Source organism: Nanorana parkeri, unplaced genomic scaffold, assembly GCF_000935625.1.
Source record: "Nanorana parkeri isolate BGI_ZX_2015 unplaced genomic scaffold, ASM93562v1 scaffold1112, whole genome shotgun sequence".
Lineage (NCBI taxonomy): Eukaryota > Metazoa > Chordata > Amphibia > Anura > Dicroglossidae > Nanorana > Nanorana parkeri.
This window is the reverse complement of record NW_017307380.1, coordinates 58,584-80,751: the sequence shown is the minus strand read 5'-3', so window position 1 is coordinate 80,751 and position 22,168 is coordinate 58,584. Positions and strand designations below refer to the sequence as shown.

Here is a 22,168-nt window from a genome sequence, read left to right as displayed (position 1 = left end):
TCCACTTTTGATGAATTCCCTTCAAAGAATCTTACCCATAATTGCAGAGCTGGGCAAACTCCAGCCCTCCAGCTGTGGTGAAACAACAAATCCCATCATGCATTTGTCTCTGGGAGTCATGACTTTGGCTGTGAGAATCCTACATTTCCTCATGGGATTTATAGTTCCACGACAGCTGGAGGGCTGGAGTTTGCCAAGCACTGCATAAGAGCATGTCAGGGTTTTTTTTTTTAATATGGGCCACCTAACAACTATACAGGGGAAAGGGCCGGGTCGCGTTTTTGGTTCATGACAGGAATCTAGAGAGATTTGTACATTTTGTAGGGTGATGGGGTAGGCAATCTTGGCCTTCTAGCTGCAGTGGAACTACAAATTCACTCATTCCTATTGTTGGCAGGATCTTGCAATGCCTCATGGGACTTGTAGTCCTTCAGCAGCTGGAGTCGCGAGGTTGCCTACCCCTATGCTATGGTGACTTGGTAAAGATACAGGGCAATACCCTGGATTTCAGGGCAATTGGCATGAATAAATAAGCAGCAGCAGGAGGAGGTGGGGACAATCAAGAGAACCTGTCACTTCCACTGAAGGGGCAAGTTAGAGGTTGGATTGGAAGTGCAATAGAACACTTTTGCTTTTGTTTATTTTCGATCAGGCCACATATTTAGACAGTGCAATAGGAAGAGGGAGCAGGGCCAGTTTAAAAATAGGGACAGGAGCCATGGCTGTGTGAATGAATGTATGTCTCATTATAACAGCAGCTCCTTATCTCGGAGCACAGACAGTCAGTCAGTTCATTCTTTATGGTATGTGTGTAAGTAAGCCCTCTCCCCCTCACACACACACCGCACAGACAGGTGCGTGACGTCATCGCGCTCTCCCCTTCACACTTCTCCTCTACACACCGGCGAAGGACGCGCGTTCACGTGACAGGCCGGAGGGACGGGCAGCCCCGCTCAGCCAATCAGCGGCCGCCGTTCCTGTGTTGGGAGGCGGGGCGACCGTCACGTGTGGTGGAAGTGTCAGAAGGGAAGTGTGTGTGAGTTCTGTACAGCATGGCTGCCAAGGTATGTGCACAGTGCAGGGGGGATAGCAGGCATGGCGAGGGTGCGATTCTGGGGGGGCTGCACGGGCAGCCATGGGAGGGGAGAGAACCTAGTTAGTGGCCCTGACAGAAGAGTTGTTTTTGTTAAAATGGCAGAGCTGGTGACCCTGGGCATGTCCTTGTGTCTGGAGTCACCTTAGGGGGGGTCACAGCAGGGTTGTCAGGGCTCAGGACATTCTTACCTAATGGTGACCTGTACATTCCTGGGTAATGGAAGCTGCTAGGAAAGTGGAGCGGTGGCTCATGGCAACCAAGTGTGTCTCATCACCTCACCCTGGTTACCAAAGCCAGGCACAGGTGGTAAAGGTTGTTCCCAGGAAATGTCTTTGTATAAACTTGCACACAGGTGTGTGCGTAGGAATTGTCTGTACATACTGAGTCTCTGCCTGCAAATACCTTTTAGCCAAGACTTAGGCTGCCTGTGCACTATGAGATTTTTTCCTGCTCATCCCCACTGTTATTGATGAGGGGGGAACAGGGGTATGCAATTCCTATCGCCCGAGACGTGCTGTTCCGGGGGGGCCAGGCAGGTGTTTTGTTTTTTTATTATATTTAGACCTGTAGAGCCGGTGCTCATTTTGTACAGCTGTACAGCCACCCAGATCACTTGTAGCAACCAGTTGGTTCCCAGTCCCCCCACTCGATGTGGTTTTCAGGGTCCCTTGCTCTTCTGGGGGACCCGGGCCTACGGCAAGAATGACTTCAGGATGGAGAGCGGGGAGCAGACTGCAGAACGTCTGATCTGTGTTATCAGTGAGATAGGAGCAATGTACTCTCAGCACTTTCTGTCTCAGCTGTCACAAGCTGGGCTGCACAGGAGGAACAGCACAATGCTGTGTCCATCTTCTGTATTGGAGTGCAGGCTTCATGAAGAGAACCTGTCGCCTCCAAACGGTATCACATAGGGGCTTGTTAGACTGTGTGATAGCAATAAAGTTAAGTGATAAAAAATAAAACCCGTTGCCCCGCCTTCTTGCATCTGAATGGGCATTGTGCGCATGCTACACCCATTCCACTGTGTGCCATATTGTGGTAGCTGGGCAGCAGCCCTCTCCTACACGCACAATGTGCATTACAGGGTAAGGTCACTTTCCCAAGTAATTTGGGAGAATGGAATTGCCTGCTCAGATCTGGCCCACTCTCCACCCTCACTATACTTGCCTTTCGGCGAATTGTCATTCCCCCTCCGCTGGTACTGGTGTACTTTCCTACCCCGTACTGCTTGCTGTCCAGCGCAGCCCTGTGCTATGGATCTTGAATTAGGCTCGCAAATTGCAAACACTCACTCATGGTCAGTGTAGTCACCTGACTGTGCTGACCAATGAAAAGCGCTTCTTCACATGGTTAAATACGGTTTTGGTTGAAATTATTTTTTTCTATCAGGACAAGTAGATCAGGTCCCTGCTTTAGTCTTTGGACAAGTAGTTTTCTTTTTAAATCTCACACCCCTGGGGAATTCCCTCTGCAGGTCTACTGTATCCTGACAGCGCTGGTTGTGCCGCTGTCAGAATACTTGAACATTGGTTGGCCAGGATCTTTTGGAACGGCTCCTTCAACAAAAGTCGATTTGATAAAGCAATGTTGTTGAACGGTGGGGTCGAGATGGAGCCACACACTGGTTGTATTTCATCGGAGTCATCACGACTCACCTGAAATTGGACCACTGTATGATCAGCTTTACCTTGCGCCCAGCCTTGGTGCTTACTAAAATGGCGGTTGCTTTAAAGCCCATCTCTGAGCAAACCAAAAATACCGGAACTGCAAGGGTTAAATGCTTGTTTTATTTTCTAGGTGACTGGAGAAAAGCAGATATACTTACCTGATCCCCGCTCCTGCCAGCTCCTTCCCCGCTGCTGCCAGACCGGTCCCCTCAGCCTCTTCGCTCCGGCGATCTAAGGACTGTAGATGTCATTATGTCTAATGCAGATGGCACAGACCTGCGTTAGATGTGAGGACACCAAGAAACATTCTCCACAACTGGAGCAGAGAAGAGTGCTGATGGGGGGGGGGATAGGGATCAGGTAATTAAATCTGCTTATGACCACTTAACCCTTGCAGCGTGGGGATAGCCCCACTTCTAAGGGGCTTTTTTTTTTGCCTGGAAATGAAAAAGCTGAGCTCTAGGATTCTCTTAATGTTTGCCTAATACTTCCCTTCCCCATCCTCAGTAAAAACAGGTTTTTGTTTCTCTTACTAAAGCTGGCCATACACTGCTCAAATTTTGGCTGTTTAGTGTGGCTGAAAGAATGCATTAGACGGCCTATTTGTAGGAGAAATCTGTGATGTCATCACTTTTACTTGCAAAGTGCAGGTGTGCCTGGCTGCTGGATGGAGGAACCAACATCATATCCATTCACTATTGGGAGTGCCTCAGCCGTCTACAAGTCCCATGATACTATATCACAGATACACCACTCCATCTCATATGTCACCCCCCAGGACTCCATCAATAGAGAGATACAAATACCAGCATGTGTCTCCTGAAGCCAAAGTTTATTAAAAAAGTAATCTTGTCCCAAAAGTAGTAATAAGTTATGCGTTTCAGCCTGCCATAGTCATAACCCAGAAGCTATGAATAAGGCACTTGTGCCAGTATTTGCTTTCTGCTACAAGTACAGCTCAGCCAGCAATAGTGTCACTGGACTGGAAACTAATAACATATTTCAGCCACTTGTAACACCCTCTTCAAGTGTCAGGATCATCATTGTGTCACCTTTGTAGCCTGGAGAACTCCAGGAGGGTGTAAATGACAGAAAGGGCAGATAGGAAATGTTGTTGTGTAATGCTTCCTGTCTCACGGCTGGAAATTCTCGGTATCATCAATAGCAGAGCAATGGACAAAGAAAGTGAGGAGGGAATGAAGGAGAGAGTCCTCTTATCTATGTCAAGCTTTGACTGGTTAAATAATAGAAACTGGAGTCTCACTTTAAAGCTGAACTCTAGCAAGGACTTGCTTATTTTATTAGGCCACGTGTTGATGGGTTTTGGGCTTGTCAATGGTATCAGTTTGAGAATCTTTAGAGATCATTAAGAATTCATTGACGGGTGCATTTGACCTGTTTCTGACCTGTATTTCACTGACTTATTGGAATACAAAACCCATATGATATGAACTAAAGCCCAACAGAGGGCCCTACATTTCACTCCTTTCCCTTTTAAGCTCTGCTCCAGCCAAAAGGTCCTAAGCCATCCGTCTGAGATCTTTTCAGAATTCCCTGATGGTTGCATTTTACTTGCAGTCGACCTCTTCGTTTTGCATTGCACTGACTGTCACGGCCGGCATTGCTGGAAGATGAGTGATGCAACACATCGACTGTACCGCAGTGTGTCTTAACCAGGGGCAACCTAGGTAAAGGAAAGGCCATGTAGTAGTAGTGTAGGTGACTAGAAGGGACATGTAAAGGAAACCTGAACAAAAGCATGGCCAAGGCCAAAAAGTACATCTATTTATTAACGTACTTGCTTTGCAACACGTACTTAATCAGCTATTGGAGTGCCGGTGTCCATGCTTTTGTTCAGTTGACGAGACGGTTGCCATCCGCCGACAACCGCAGCACCCATCTTATCACATTGGAATAGCGGCATCTGAGAGCGATGGGTATATGGACTATATGTAAAGGAAACCTGTCCTGAAAGAATAATGTAGGCTGCAGATGCTTAATTTCCTTTAAAAATGCTAGCTGACCCTCTATCTCTACCTTCAATACTTTATAAGTCACGGAAGTGAAGAAAGCATGCAGCTAGCAAATGCCTTCCATAGCCCAATGTCACTGCTCCTTCATAGCAGCACTCGAGAGAATGTCAGGTACACACCGGCTAAGCCCGTCTTGCTCCGGAATCGAGAGTTATTCAGTGTGCAACCAGACTTTATTTCTGTGAGTAACTGCTCATGCATCTAGCAAAGTCACAATTTCTGATAAGAACATTTGTTCTGTGTCAGTGACTCAACAAAATGGAAGTCATTGGTTCACCATGATGGCCAGGTAACCAGAAGTCAGCAATGAAAGCCTCTAGATCAGTGGTTCTCAAACTGCGTAACCTCAGGACCCACATTTGTCCTTGGTAATTACGTCGCGACCCATTAGACTGCAATGGAACACATGGCATTCCAGCTTCCTCTCGGCCATAGCTCCAGCCCACTGCACCTCAAGCTGACACTCCGTGCCAGGCTTCATATTCTTAATGTCTGCTCAGCGCGAGAACGGACATTGCTGCGCTAGTGGGAGGCTGAGGAGCCTCTCGCCTAGAAAAGAGGAAGGCTGGCGGCGACCCACTGAACACGGGGTTGCGACCCACTTTTGGGTCACGACCCACCAGTTGAGAACCAAGGCTCTAGATGTTCAAGCTGCAGGTTGAATTAAAAAATGTAAGATTCCTCCATTCACACTAAACGGTGCGGATAGACAAATCTCCTGTTGGACTGTTGTATTCTGACAGTGGCGGGTCTGCCGTTGTCAGGGTATCGGAACCATGAGGGCATGTGATTGGCTGCTGTCACTTTTCACCTAAAATGTTTCTAACAGGTTCCTTCGATTTTCTGATGGAAGGCAGCTGACAGGGCCTCCCACTGAACGAATTTTGGCCGATTCATCAAGAACCATCTAAAATTTGCACAGTGTTTGGCCAACTTTACTATATCTTTATGGAGTTGGCTTTGTGCACAGGGGAACAGTCATGCTGGAACAGAAAAGGCCCTTCCCCAAAGGGTTACCACAAGGCTGGAAGTCTACAAATGTCTTTACACCGTAGGAGTAATAGGACCTTTCACTCAAACCTGAGCGTAATAATGTTGATCGATATTGCAAAACAATACCGGCGCCTTCAAATCCAAAAAGAGCCCAGCAGTAAAAATACAGCAAACACGGTGGAGGCAGCTCCCACAGATTAGATGGACCACCAGTCTATGAGAAAAAGACAAAAGAGAGCGCCTCCATAGTGTAAAAATGTTATTTAATAGTAAAAACACGCAGCTCTAAGGCTGTACTTACAACAGTTCGGTAGAATAAAAACCAGTAGAATAGGGTGAGAGGACGGAACCCCTGGCAGGGAGAATCTGGAGCGATGTAAAACACCAGTAACCTCGATCCCTGTATTGATAAATGGTTAACGCGTTTCTGGGGCACGCCCCCTTCATCAGATTTTGTAAGTACAGCCTTAGAGCTGCGTGTTTTTACTATTAAATAACATTTTTACACTATGGAGGCACTCTCTTTTGTTCTTTTAATGTTGATCGATGTCCACATACCTTTTCCCAAATACTAGGTGTGATGGTCAGATGTACACAAACATCTGGCCATGACGTGTAGATGGCTCCCCTGTGTCCCCTTTCATTCTTGCCTCATGCGTAAACATGTAACATATTGACGCACATCAGCATGGCGTGGCTCATTCCTTTCAGTGGGCTACTCTACATATTACAAACGCAGCAAAGTGGCTAGTGCGGCAGGTTGAGCTGCGAGTTTCATGCACATTTTGCATGTGTCACATTTTAATGCACGCTGCAAAAGGCACATTTGTCTGCTGTGTTTTGAGGTGTCATTAACAAATCAAGGCATTGCAATTGTGATGCGCTTTTCATGTGTTGCATGAATGCCCGCAAAAGTGCATGCTTTTCCGCATGTTCACACATGTGGCAAGTGTAAGTCTTAATTCCCTTGTCAGGGATGCATCTGCCTGCCTACGATGTGTAATATTTGTTTTTGTTTGTTTGCATGAGAGCTCAGATATGTGTCTAGTTTTATCTAGTTGTAGTTGGAAATTCTCTGTGTGCACTCTGTGATTGCAGTCTTGTTTTACAAAAAGCATTATCTTTTATATCCAAGGGCTGTGCATAAAAAGAAAATAGTCATTGCCAGAAATATTGGCACCCCTGCATTTCTGTCAGATAATGCATCACTTCTCGCAGAAAATTGTTGCAATTACAAATGTTTAGGCATTCTCATGTTTATTTCTTTTGGTTCTATTGGTATGAAGAAATGTAAAAATCCAGTCCCTGCAGTCACACATGGTGGAGGTTCACTGATGTTTTGGGGTTGCTTTGCTGCTTCAGGCCATGGATGTCTTGACTGTGTGCACGGCGTTATGAAATCTGAAGACTACCAAAGAATTCAGCTTATTTTGTAATATACACAGATTGATTGCAGAGCACAGAGGTGGCCATTTTCATGAGGATATGAAGAGAGAAGCTCAAGCTGGCCATACACCTATAGATTATCTGCATATTTTCTATGGTTTGATGGAAAAAGTGCAACAGATTCCTCCATCTATGCTAAACTGTGCGGGTGGAGGAATCTCCCGCTCGGCCAAGCTTCAGCATCTTGCTAGTCGGCCCCGCTGGCTCCCAAAATACCTGAACCATCTGATTGGATGCAAGCATTGCTCATTTATTTTGAGAGCCAGCGGGGCCTTAGATCAGGGGCGGCAACTCCGGCCCTCCAGCTGTTGTGGAACTACAAGTACCATGTTGCATTGCAAGACTGACAGTTTCAGCCAAGACTCCAAGAGGCATGTTGGACTGTCAAAATACCTGAACACTGTTCAGGTATTTTGAGAGCCAGCGGGGCCGACTAGGAAGATACTGAGGCTTGGACTAGCGGAAGATTCCTCCATCTACACAGTTTAGCGTAGATGGAGGAATCTGTTGCACTTTTTCCATCTGACCATAGAAAATCTGCAGAAAATCTATAGGTGTATCGCCAGCTTAACAAAAAAAAACATACGTTTCTGTGTTCATATACAGCAACTGCATATGCCTGCTTCGTGCGCACTCAGTGTAAATCGCTGGCATATGTTTTTTACAAATACCTCCTAAGGGCTTGTTTACACGACGTTCGGATTCTGTCCGCATCAGATCCGTGTGCTCATGCTCCCAAAATGCATCCCTATGTGTTTTATGGTCTACAGTTCTCGCAAACGCAGTCCGTTCCGGATAGAAAAAATACTGCACGTCACATTTTGTCCGGTCCGGAAATGCACGAACGCAACGAAAACACGCCGGATAACGCACTGCACTGCAGCTAACATACTGACAGCCCCACTCCAATCACAAAACTGAAACACATCCAAAATGCGTCAAACGCTCTGCTTGCATAGCACTGTGTCTCCAGATCTGGACCAGAAAATCGTGTGAACAAGCCCTCAAAGGTGGATATGGGCTTTAGCTCCTCTGTGAATTGATGGTCCACTTATTTCTTTAGGAAATGTTTACAAATGCACAAAAATACCTTCCACTTCATTACCCCCCTCCAACACGTCGCGGAAACCACTTTTACTACATCCGTGTCATTGCTTTCTTTTATCTGGACTTATACGGGGCCCAGAGACAGGTGTAGCTCTTTTCAAGTCTGTCTGGGACTCCCATTGCCCGTCAGTCAGATAATTTTGTTTACCTTTACCTCCAATCAGCCTCATTTATGACTTCTGGCCTCTGACTTTGACATTAAGCAGATAAGCCGCTAAGTGACCCTGCTTTCCTGAGTCTGTCAGGGCTGCTGACTTCCATCTGACGCGTCAGCTGTCTGAACGGCAGTCCACTTGCTTCAGGCCCGTGATTATGTTATATCAGGATAATCAGAATTTGTCTGAAATGATTGCAGGGTAACAGATCCCAGTAAGGCTCTGGTTTGTGTCCGTTGCACAATTACGCAGCAGGTTAAATGATTGTTGTGTCATTTGATTTGCCTGTCTTTGTATGTGAGCGCTGCTGTTTGTTATTTCTGGCAAGTTTACTTACTTATGAGCCGGTGCTGATTAAGGCAGACAATGCGCACAGTAGGCATTTTATTTATTGCTATGCGTTTATTTAAACATGTTACCAAATTATGTCATTACGGGGAAGGCCCGCGCCTGGTTTTCTATGTGGGAGTGATATTGTGAATGGTACACGCGGAATACAAGTAGAAGATGAACAGCGAAATCACATTTCTAAGCTCTGGGAGTGTCAATTGGGTTATGGGAGATTCTGGGAAGACTAGACGGATCTTTTTATTAAGGCTCCTGTGTTTTTGCTCTATTCCTGAAATGATTTCTGTTTCCACTCGGAGTCTTCTTAGGACAGAAAGGACAAGCCAATCAAAGACTCATTGTAGCTAATGACATATACAGGTACCTTGTTTTGTCTGGAAAGGTAATATTCAGAAAGTGTGAAATACGGGAAGACCAAAGATGTCCTTTTATTTTTTATTTCTCTTGGAATTAGGGATGCACCGATACCGGTAGTTCGGTATTGAGTACCGATATTTTTTTTGTAAAGTGGTCACCGCTCCAAGCTCACTCCTGTGATAGACTACGATCTCAATACATATTTGGTAAACTAAACACGAGATTGTAGTCCATCCCGGGAGTGAGCTTGGAGCGGTGACTACTTTACAACACACACAGGGACCATGGGGAACAAAAGTAGCCACCCTCCAGAAGGAAGGACAGTGTCAGCACCAATTCAGAGATGATTGGAGGGTCTACAGGCGAGTGATACACAGATAAGATACATTGTTGTTAATAGTTAAGGTACTTGAATAAAGTTTTAAGATTTTACTCCTGAGTTTAGTGTCATTTTCAGCTGTATGAATTTCGGGTGGCACTTTTTTACCATCTGACCATAGCAAATCTGCAGAAAATGTATAGGTGTATGGCCAGCTTAGGGAGGGGGGGGGGGTAATAACCTCACGGGTTTCATATGAACTGTCATGGCAGCTAGTCATGTGACCAAATGTCAAAGTGATGCTTATTAGCTAGGCCAGATTGGCCTAGGCTTCTTTTACTGAGATCACATGATTAAATGCCAAAGAAGAACGGAGCAAACCACCTATTTTTTTGCTTATGTTTGCTTAACTATGAGGTGAGTGGAAATCACTCACCTCATAGTTCTCCTTTTAAGACTGTTCACCTCTATTTTAACGTTTTCACATTTGCTTTAAAAGCTATACATGTGTGTGCAAATATAATTTAACGAAGGTGAATGCCTTTATGGGTTCATGCCTCCTGCTACAGGTTAGAAAGCATGATCTCCGTGTAACCGATTCTACGGCTGTGTTTTGTGCGTGCGCACGTGGCTGCGGAGCTGAGAATCACATGAACAGCACATGTCTTTTTTAGGTACCTGTACAGTCATGTTTGCTGAGGAATATGGGCTCACGGCCAAGGTTAGTCAATGATTTCAAGGTGGAAAGCTACATGGTAGCTGTGGAGGGGGTTGTTTTAGGTCTGAGGAATATTTGGACGTTTGGTTTGTAATGTTAGTGTTAATTAAGAATTAATTTGTAAAAAATAATCAATTGATACAATAAAGCTGAACCCCATTCAGTGCAAGGAATTTATACCATAAAGGTAAACCTGATAGTACAGCATACAATGCTTTTATTGCAGAAGCACCACAAGGTTCCGGTACCATGGACACTGAACCCAAACTTGGCTTCAAGTGACATTCGAGGCGCACACTTTTCACATTCCATGGTGCAATGTACTCGCCTACGAAAATGTTCTCCATATAAGTTGCTTTCACTATAAAATAAAATATGTGCACAGAGAAATATGTAGACTGCCATTGCTTCCCTCCTTCTATATAACTTGCATACGTTTTTGGCTGTCTGGTCTCTAGTATTTTGAGTCATGGATATACATTGTATGAGGTCAGAACTCAATAGAAAGTAGTCAAACTAGAAAAAACATGGTACCTGCATGAATCTATAACTAGCCTTTACGGCAGGGTGCACATTGGGAAGGCTTACAACAATACAAAACACAGACAATCCCCAGCTCACCTGCCAGCTAGCCTGCAACCAAACAAGTAGCCCTGTCAACAGTATGCGTTAAAATCAGAGGTTTCAGTTGCACAAACTTTTGGCCAAAAATATGTAGAAGCCACACCGCCGCGCCAAGGCACCTCTGCAAGGTGTGGTCCTAACTCTATGTATGTGAGTCTCCAGGTGTGAGCATATTAATGCAGTCGATAAATTGCATGCAGGTGTACCAGGAGGTAGCCAACTCCTCCTAATAAGGTGCAGGGACGCACTGGAGGCCTAGCAACCAAAAATGCACGCTGGGACCCCAGTGCGTCCTCTCAAATGCCAATAGAAAGTACCGGAGAAATGAAATCCAGAATACTGGCATTTTCAGATGGAGAGCTCAGCCGGGCCAGGCTACCTTCTACAGTCTAATCTGTAACTGAAGAAGTAATAAACTCTTAAAATGTTTATCAAAAATGAAAGCAAATCAAACAAATTTAAATTGCATAGCAAAAGTATTTCCTTAAAATTTTGCCCAAGCACTTGCAGTCGTCATGTTTTTTGTTTTCGAACAGCTCTAACTCTCTAAGCTGTGCTTTCCTGAACTTCCAGTACAAGGGGCACAAGCCGTCCCATCTACTAGCTTGGAAAAGGAAGGAAGAAGCAGAGATCGGGAGTGGCTGTGCCTGTGTATTTGTACAGACTGCTTACTACAGAGCCGTAGCTAGCTCATTTTGCGCTTGAGGCAAGAACAGAAAATTGTGCCCCCCACCCCCAACAGACGTGTGATGTCACGTGTGGCGTCATGTGACATCATGTGCCCCGCCTCCAGAATGCGCTGGTGGCCAAATACAAAATAGCATACACATTTGTTTAGTTTGACGAAACTAATGAAAACATTTTTAGTTTCCGTTCATTTCGTCCGAAACAAATTTTCAGTGTGTGTGTGTTTATACATTTTTCATTATAATTTTTTTGGTTTTTGTTTACCGTTGGGACTTCGGGGAAATATCGGTGGTCTAAACAGACCCCTGACATTTACCTTTTGAAATAGAAAAAGGGATTGAGGACACAGAGTCCTCTGCCCATACAGGTGGAGGAGAAGCTGGAGCCTGTGCCGCTCCTCTTCTCCCTGCCTTTACATTCAAGCGATCGGGCATCTCTAAGAGATGCTCGATCGTTTGTATTAGCAGCTGTCACTGCCGTTGCCGGTCCCGAGATGCGCTGTCCCGATGCGGCCGGGACCGGCACGGCTCTGTGACAGGAGATCAAAGGGAGTTTAGTATACAAACTCCCTTTGATCTCCTCTGAGTCCCGCAATGCAGGAAGTGATGTATATTACATCACTTCCTGCATTCAGTGTCACTCTTCAGCTACAGAAGCTGCTGTATCTCTGCTTCATCAGCTTCTCTGGGGGTCCCTAGGTGACAGGGGTCTTGGAGACCCCTGATGTCTCCATAAAGAGGGCCTGTCATGTAAATTGGCTAACACATAGGGGGCTTCTTAGCCCCCATGTAATAGTAATAAAGTTTTGTGTGTAAAAAAAAAAAAAAAGAAAACAAAAATTTAAAAAATAATAAAAAAAGAAGCATTAAAAAAAAAACATTTTAAAAAAATAAAGCATAAAAAAAATATATTTTTTTAAGTCCCCGCCCCCCACATACACACGCATATATGCGTCGGGTGCGCCTATGTGCGAAAACGATGATTACGCCTATTGTGCCGCACATGTTACATATCACCGCAAATGTCGGAGTGAGAACAATAATTTTAGAGCAATTAATCACCAATAACACTAAACTGATGAGAAGTAAAAACGTTTTAATCGTCGCCTATGGGCGTATTTTGCGGGCGCACGCAATTTTAAGGCTTGACATGTTTGGTGTCTACCCGACGTGACCCCGACTTTTATGTTTTACTAAAAATATGGGTAAGAATAAATGTTTTATAACATAACGTAGGGAAACTTTTTTTTTTTTTTTACATTTATGGTACTTTTTTCATTATATAGTAAAAAAAAAATAACACCTCCCCAGTGGTGATTTATATACCTCCAAAAGAAAGCTCTATCTGTCCCCCAAAAAATGTTAACATAAATTGCAAGGCTATAGTCCGGTCATGCTGACTGGTGACATTTTTGACTGACTGGTGAGGCACCATAACATTTTTCAAGCCCTGGTCATTACTCAGTGTCATCAAGCGCTTTCAGGGCCATGCAGGGTCCCCTTCATCAGGCTCACAGTAAACATATGACCATCACGGTCATTGCGAGCACCCTTATATACGCTTGGAAGTTCCTGTAGGGGGTGCTACAGGTCCTTGAACTTTTGTTGGCCGCCTGGTGCCCCTGTTGCCAATGGCGCACTGTGCTCGGCCTGGCCAGCCCTGGCTACGCCCCCTTTCAGCTGTGCCTCACTCGCCCCATGGTAGCTAAGGCCCTGGCTAACTACCACAATCAAGGGTGGCTCCATAGGACACAGGATATCAGGGCCAGTACTCAGGGGACCAGCTGACTCTGCAGGTAACAAACTGTGGAAATTAAAAAAAAAAAAAAATACCAAACTACTTGTCCAAGGACTAAAGTGGGGGCCCAGTCTGCTTGTCCCTCATTATAGTCTACTTGTAATACAAAAAATTGTTTTTAAGTTAACCAAAACCGTATTTATCTGTGCTAAGAAGAGCTTCTCGGGTGGCCGCGCTGACCAATGAGTGCTCGCAATTTTTCATTCGCACTCTGGCTGTAGAATTTATTTTAATCAACTTTTAGAAAAGACAAATGCATAATCGCCTTGCTTTTCAATACACTTTGTCTATCTGTCAACAAGCTTTTGTATTTCCTCAGTAAAAAAATGTTTCAGGCTGAGCTGCGAGCCACCAATGCACCGCTGTCTTCACCTCTTCATCAGAGGTGAATCTTCATTCTCATAGGCCTGCTTTCAGGGGACCAACCAGACGAAAGTCTGATGGAGCAAGATCAGGACTATAGGTGTACGCTCAATGTCGTCATTGGACGTGGACAGGCGTCCGGCTTCTTCATGATGGCTAACACTTGTGCGGCCTTCCTTGAACTTCTCTATCCATTCATACACACTTCTTTGCGACAAAACACTTTCTCCATACTGCGCACAAAGTCTTCGATAAATAATGGCACCAGGCACACCCTCAGACCGCAAAGAACAATTCACTGCACGCTGCTCTTCTTTCCTGCACAAGTGGGGCATCCATTTCTTTTTTCTCATACCACAGTTACAAATGAACTGACGTAACACGTTCACACATGAGGAGACGGTACCCTTTGAACCAAAAGGGCTGATGAGACACGGCCGACAGAGGTTTTAATTTAACCGGAGTGCGTATAATTTTTCACTCACTACTTGGGAAAGTGAACCTACCCTTTAATGCACATTGGGTGTGTTAGAGAGTGCTACTGCCCGGCTACCACACTATGGCACACAATGGAATGGGGGCAGCACTCAGCGAACACGCACACAATGCTCTTTGCGTGCGTCTATTCTCATGACTCCCCCGCTTTATGTTTAGCCCTGCTTGCCCACAGCAAGTCTAAATGTAGGGAAAAAAAACTGCTCACTGCAAGGGTTAGTAAAAAGTTTACCAGGAGTTCTTCTTCAAGGACTGGTAAACCGCAATGTCTACACACACACACTTCCCCCCCCAATTTTTTAAGGTCCACCCAGTCTTCCTAGCTTGTGAGAACTGGAGTTGATCCTCAGCCTGTGGTCCAGTGTGGGTTGCTGTGCTGTGACGGAGCTCCATCCATTTGTGCATTGCTTGTACAGATCCCTTCTTTGCCCTGTAGAGGTGTCGGGAGCCAGAATCTGACGTCAATCCCGTACAGGCACCTCTACAGGACACATGAGGGAGCTGTAACCAATTCACGTATAACTGGAGCTCCCTCGCGGCCATAGCCCAATCCCACCCCACCTCAAGCCGACACTCAGCGCCGGGCAGCATATTTTGAATGGCTGCTCAGCGCAAGAACTGACGGTGCTGCGCTAGGGGGCACGCGGTGACCCACTGATCAGGACCCACCAGTTGAGAACTAAGGCTTTAAAGGGAACTTATCAGGGTGTCTTTTGATTGTCGAAGCTGAAACCCCTATCCAGTGTTGGAGGAGGCTATTGCCCAATATAAGCAGGGCTACTTCCAAAGGAAACCATGTTAGTGCATGGTGCTGCAAACATGTGCATTACTTGTTTGGAGCCTCTATATGCCAGATTACAGCCACTTTGACCAGTTCCCTTTTAAATTCTCTTTCTTTTACATCTGCAAAGCTCTTTTGTTCTCTTCATTTTGTCTTCCTTTTCCCATTCTGAATGCCCCAGCAAAGAAAAAAAATTACCCATGTAGTTCAGTAGGAAAGAAAAGATTGCAGCATATTTTTATTTTTTTCGTAAAAGCCTTTTTAAAATACATTCTGCATCTTTATACTTCCCCGGTTCTCACAGAAAAAGCAATTTTACTCTAGTTTGAGTCCATTAGCTTTATGAAGAATAAAATACTTACACCCCCTACCTGCAAAGCTGCAAGTGGCTCCGGATATCAGATTGATCCAGATTTAAGGCTTCTGCAAGCTTTCCAACCCCCTGAAATTCAAGTGTCAGACTTTCTTTTCCTTACCCCCAAGGAGTCTTCAATGGTTTGGTAATTGAAACCCTTTATGTCTGGGGTAAGTGGCTTCTACTGAAGGATTAACCATGCCAACTTTTTCAATATTTTCTCACCTCATGTTTTCCATTTAACAGATTAATGCGCAGAGCCTGGAGCTGAGGCACATTTTGATTTTTACCTTGGCGTTTAAAACAAGTTTTTTTTTTTTTTTTTTTTTTTTATTGAAGAGGTTTTGATATCCTTCATGGATACATAAACCTTATCAGAACTCAGGATTTACAAGATAAACATGACACTTGCAGTTGAAGATGCTGTTCTACTCTAGGTTTGGATAGAGCTGTGTAGTCGGTGTTGATATCGCTACTTGATGTTTGCCCAAGAGGTCTTCAGCCAGCCTCAGGGCCGGTTTACACCACAAACAGTGCGTTTCAGAGCGGTTAGCCTCTGGAACGCACTATCACAACCCGACTGGCTCCATGTGTTCAGGGGCGGGAGAGGGCATAGCGGTGCATCAAAATCAATGGCACCACAGCCCCGCCCGCACTGAACGCATGGCACATCCATGCTTGTGTTCCGGTCCAGTGCGATCTGCTAAAATAGTGCTTGCAGCATTTTTGCAGTTCGCACTGGACTGCAACGCAGGCACTTATGTGCCACGTTTTCAGGTGTAGGCGATCGCACTACAGGCGGGGGGCGTGGCTGCGGTGCCATTGACTTCAGTGCACCGCCACTCCCTCTCCTGCCCCCAAACGCAGGGAGCCAGCCGCAGTGCGATACAGTACGCTCCAGAGGCTGACCGCTCTGGAACGCACTGTTTTGTGGTGTGAACCGGAATCTGCACTGCTCATGTTTAGTTTCTCCCAAGAACTGGGTGAACTCCAAATAAGTTACCATTACTGAATTTCTAGATACATTCAGTGTTCAACATATAACGTACACCTACTCGTCAACACAAATAGCTAAACAGTGAAGCCGATAGCTGAATCACATGAAGCATGGGGTGGCACGACAGCATGGGGTGGCACGACAGCAAGAAACCAGGAAGTACCCTGGTGGTGGTGATGTGGACACGACGATCCAGAAAATGAAAGCTACCGCTGGATCACCAGGTCATTTAGGAATAATACAAGTAAATTTAAAAAAAAGAGTCAATACATGTTAAACATTATTGCCATGGAAACAATAAATATGAAATGTTTATTTGGTTTACTAACACTTTAAAGTGCAACTGAAGCCAACACTTGGTAAATCCTCCGATGGGGACACTGGTTCTGGTGATCCTGCTGACCACCAGAAATTTAATTTCACTTAGGCCTTGTTCACACCAAATGTAGACCAGATCTGCATGTGTTTCTGCACACGCATTGCAGTGGGTTGTGCCGCGTTTTTGGGCCGTTTTTGGTAGTTTTAAAATGGGCTTTCAGTGCGTTCCAGGGTGTTTGCATCCGTTCCAGAGCAAGTAAAATAGGGCCTGCTGCAGTCTTTTGACCTGCACTGGAACGGAACGCTGCACTGTGATCTGGAGCTAAAAATACAATTGGAATACATTGGACGCAGTTTTGCTCCGGTCTGTAACTGCTCTGCTCCTGGAACGCGCTTGGTGGGAACAATGCCTTACTGTTGTGGCTATAAGACAGGAAGTGAAGGCTAACCTCCCCAATGGGACACAGATGAAAAAGTTAAAACTGATGAGGGGATATAATCCTCTCTTAAGGCGGCCATACACTTTACAACCATTGCAAGACCTTAGTCTTGCGATGGTTGTAAAGTAATTTAAAAAAACGTACTATCTGCCCATCTTGGACAGGCAGATTGTACTCTCGATCATTGCAAGCTTGCCCCCTGAGGGGCGGGCTTCTTATGACCGCAATGCTGAACGGGCAGTGTGCGCGTGCACACACCGGCCCGTTCGGCATTTGTCTCCCGAGCACCGTTCAAACCAGCCGAAAATCGTAGGATTTTCGGCTGGTTTTCTAGCGTGCTCCCTAGACAAAAGACGTGCGACCGTACAGTAAAAACGGTTGCACGTCTTCCAAATGTCTTCCAACCTTTTGTTGGGTAAGAAAACAATCCTCTACTTGCCATTACTTTTCAGTAAACTTCATTGCAAATCTCTGCACACTTTGCTTCTAATGATGCTCAACCTTTGCAGATGTACTTCTGAAAGGGATTTGCTGCCTTCTATCATGTCTAGGGTACCATAAACATTGAATGCCCCATCACAGCTATAGATGTATACATTTTCACCATTGGTCACTGTTGGACACTCAGGATGGAGGTGAAAATGCTGGAAATTGTACCTCAGCCTCTGAGTAGACGTTAAAGGTCAAAGGGTTAAAGGTCTCAAGTCATTGGTTGATAAAGCAATTTAAAAAAACTGTCCTCAACTGATCAGAAGCCGATTAATCGATTATTGAAAAAGTTGACAACTTTTTCAATAATCGATTATGTCGATTAGTTGTTGCAGCCCTAGTGCCTGTATTGTCCTAATGTATTATCATGCTCCAAACACAACGGCTAGAAAGTGAATGTGAGGTACGCTGTGTGATGGTAATGCACTTTAACACCCATTGCCACATTTGCACCAGACGTACATGACAGTGAAAAATCAAAAATGATGCTTTTAAGCCGCAGGAAATGCACACATTATGTGGAATCCATGCAGTTGTTTTGAAATGCTAAAAATAGACGCATTAAACTGTATAACAGACAAGAAAAAGGTTTATGTTTGATTTTTGGGTGATGTCTCCTGCAAGAGAGAGAGAGAGAGAGAGAAAGTCGGACACCTTACTACTATATATTATGATTCAGTTTGTGGACACCTGACTATCACACCTACTCTGTATGACCAAACATTTGTGGACATCCCTCTGAATTATTAAGTTGAGGTTTTTCAAGTAAAAGGTTCTGTTAAAGTGACACCAAACTCAAGAGTTACATCTTATAAATACATTCAAGAACCTTCACTAGTAACAACAATGTATTTTATTTGTGTATCACTCAGGAGGGTGACTACTTGTGTTCCCCATGGTCCCTGTGTGTGTTGTAAAGTAGTCAACGCTCCAAGCTCGCTCCTATGATGGACTACATTCTCATGTTTAGTTTACTAATTTGTATTGAGATTGTAGTCCAAAATAGCGGTGCACCCGTGATTTCTCGTGAGAGAAACTGTCACAGGAGGTCGAGCTTTGCGGAAGGAGAGTGATGTGAGCGGCCGGCGTCTCCTCCCCGCACCGCTCAGCCTCCTGTCACAGATCAGGAGAGTGGTGTGTGTGGGCGGACACAGCCAGCTCTTTCACAGGAGGCTGAGCTCTCCTCACCGCACCGCTCGCTCAGCCTCATGTGACAGCTGTCAGGATTGAGAGCTGTACAAATACTCAGTGATCGCTGAGTGTTTGTGCATAATTGAGGACAGAGTACGTGTACTATATCCTCAATAATGAATGAATGGGAAGTGATCTACATCACCTAATCATTCATGATTGTGGATATAGTAGACGCACTGTATCCACAAAGTTATAAATGGACAGGAACACTCAGTATAGAGGATTCCTGTTAATTTATAACGGGCTGCAGAAAAAGAGATTGAGGACTCTGTGTCCTCAATCTCTTTTCCTATTTTAAAAGGGAAATATCAGGGGTCTGTTTAGGACCCCCCAATATTTTCCTGAAGCCCCTCAAAGTAAAATAAAAATTAAAAATAGTTAATAAAAATGAATAAATATTTTAAAAAAAAATATTAAAATTTTTGAAAAAGTTAGAATAAACATTATTTCGGTTTCGGCCTGACATTTTTTTAGGCGTTACGTTAGGCGATACCCTTGTACAGTCTATAATAAGTGAAAATTGTAGTGCTTGCCTTCTGTATGTGTGTTAGTGTAAGTTCTACTGTAATTGGAAGTTGGAAAAGAAAGCAAATATTACAGTTTACTCATTTTGCCAGTTAACTAACTTTAAAGCAAGTTAAAAAACACTGTAAGAACACTCATTTGCAGTAAACTTTTGTTCTCTATCACTTTGTTTGCTTTATAACTTAATTTAGTACATGTTTACATCATATGTCTTCATTCAACACCATATAAGATACTGAAATGCAAGTAATTTTCTATCTTCCGGTAAGTAGCCGCTCTGTAAGGAGTAGGCAGAAGTATCCCTTAAGACTCATCTCTTCAGGGAAGCCTATCCCACCTCAACCTAACCACTCAACCATCACGTTCTCAAACAATTCATCCCCACACAGCTACCTCCTCATGTATCACTTCTCCCTCCATTTTAGATTGTAAGCCCTCAGGGGCAGGGCCCTCCTTCCCATCTTGTCTTGAATTTTATTGTGATTGTAATGTCTTCCTTATATTGTAAAGCGCTGCGCAAACTGTTGGCGCTATATAAATCCTGTATAATAAAAATAAGTACATTTTAAAGGAGTTGTAAAGTCCAACCATACACTATCCTGTTATGACATCAGCATTGTAATAGGAATACATACTCGATATGTTTCTGATAATACAATCAAAGCTTACTTGAAAAAAAATCTTTTATGTAGTGAGTGCTGCCTTCCGTCTGCCCACCACTTCCAACAACTTCCTGGATTCCCAGTGTGCTTTGTGTCTTTCCCTGCTGCTTGATGTGATGCAATCTAGATTTCTCAAGACTACATATCCCATCATGCATTGCTTCCAGCAAGCAGTAATGTTACATTGTACAGAGTTGTAGTTCAGACGGCAGGCTCTCTTGAGAATTGTTACACAAGGAAGTGCATCTTTACAGGAGGAATTCCATCCTATGGGCATCTTCAATAAGCAAGTTTAAATGTCTAGATGGATCTGGTTATTAGGAGTGGGATAGAACTTATGGAAATTCAATATAGAAGCACATATTTATGTTTAGTTTTTCTGACCATAGATATTCTTTATTATATTTATGTATTTGCGTGAGCTTTATCAGCAGCTAGGTTTTCTGAAATGAAGACTTGATGTCCATTTTATTCATTCTAGGGTGGAGTTCTCAATAAAAAGGCACCTGCGTACCCTTGGAGGATTGCACCATTGGATGCTGGTTGACATGTTACAACCCCTAGGCCATTGTTAACAATGTGCAGCGTATGTACCCTGGGGGTTCCCCAAGCACCTGTCATATGTTTGGCTTTCAGCTAATGATATGAGCTGGACCTTTTTTTGTCTGCTCTTAGGTGGTTAATGCAAACCTGTGCTGGCATAAACGGTGAATACTGCAATTCTCATAAAGTTGCAGGCTCCTCTGAGGGCCTGCATGGAATTTCAGCTTTCTTTATTGAAGGAGACCTGAAATGCATGGTGTAATAACATGCATTTCTCAACTTCATCTAGGACGTAGACTCTTTGCCCAGCCCTTAAGCTGGCCGTACACTAGTAGATTTCTGAGCAAACTTTCATACAAAAGCTCTTTCTTTTCCACCCGATAATGCCATCAGACACTTGATGAATGTCAATTGAAATTTCGTTTTGATTTTGACTCTCAATTTTGGAATGAATGAAGTTTCTGAACAAAAACCACATTCACCGTTAGAATTTCATTCATTTGAGAAACATTTTCCACCCTTCAAGTTTTTTCGTCACTACGGTCAAAATTGATTGTCGGTTTGACCCCACCAGCTGATAGAAAGTCGAAAGAAAGATCTTTCGTTTGAAAGTTCTTTTGAAAATCTAAGCAGTGTATGGCCAGCTCGACTTGCACTTTCCTGTTGGTCGGTGAGGCTTTCCATCACATTGCTGGACCAGTATGTAAGTGCCTGAGTTGGCCACACTACCATGTGTGAAACTCACATGGTCAAGGACTTGAATATGGGTTTCCTATGATGGGGGCACCACAATGCCATCCCTAAACAGAGCCACAGGTGTTATCTTTGCCTGCACCTAAGGCCCTATAAATGTAATTAGTGGCGTGAGGTGGTTGGGATTTTGTTATACCCATGCTTGCTTGCCCTTTAAGTTTATTTACGGGTTAGAGACTTGCAGGAAAAGAACATCCATTAAAGAAGTATTATTTTCCATATCTCGGGTATTTGTTTACCAAAGGATTTTGATATATGACATTCTTCACAGCTCTCTACTCTAGCAGTTACACTTACAGCAATTTCTGAAAGTGTGTCAAAAATAAGTATTTTTGCATAGGAATGTTGGGATAATGTCACTTTTGAGTGATTTTGATTTGAAGCCTGCTTGAAACAATTTTCTAAGCTATAGCTGTAGCCCGGGCGACGTTGTTGGCTCTGCAGAATGGTTTTCTGTAAATTTCGCCGCGCTCGATTGTTAACGTCTCAAAATGAATGATTGCAGTGGAAAGGGAATTTGTGTGAGATATCGGTAATCATAGAGCAGCACATTAAAACTGTTTCCACTCAGTGCGTGCAAATAGATTTGACATAGGCAGCTTTAGTTAAGAGCTCGTTAATCAGTCATTTCCTATGTGTGCTACTGAACTTTTCCACTGTGGTAAAAGAGCCGATACATTTGCTTTCAGGTAATAATAAATCTGATGAGTACTGAACTAAATAATACCAAATATTGTTACTTAGATGTTTTAACATTGAAGAGATGTTTATTTTGTTCGTTAGTTGGTATTCTAAACTATGTAAGCTGTGCCCCAAAAAAATCAAGCAAAGGGCTAGGTCATCAATATTGCCTATAGTTGTCCTGCAGCTGATGTTTCCCCCCCCCACCCCCCGCCCACCTTTTAG

General features: G+C 44.1%; 1 protein-coding gene across 1 annotated transcript in view; it reads left to right on the top strand.

Moving 5' to 3' along the window:
* Positions 1-982: 982 nt before the first annotated feature.
* Positions 983-22,168, top strand: part of LOC108796419 (calcium-binding mitochondrial carrier protein Aralar2-like) — a gene marked incomplete at its 3' end in the record, with an annotated part of 79,156 nt that continues 57,970 nt past the window's right edge. The window contains 1 exon segment of the mRNA XM_018567890.1: positions 983-1,064. Coding sequence (XP_018423392.1) covers positions 1,053-1,064 — 12 coding nt within the window.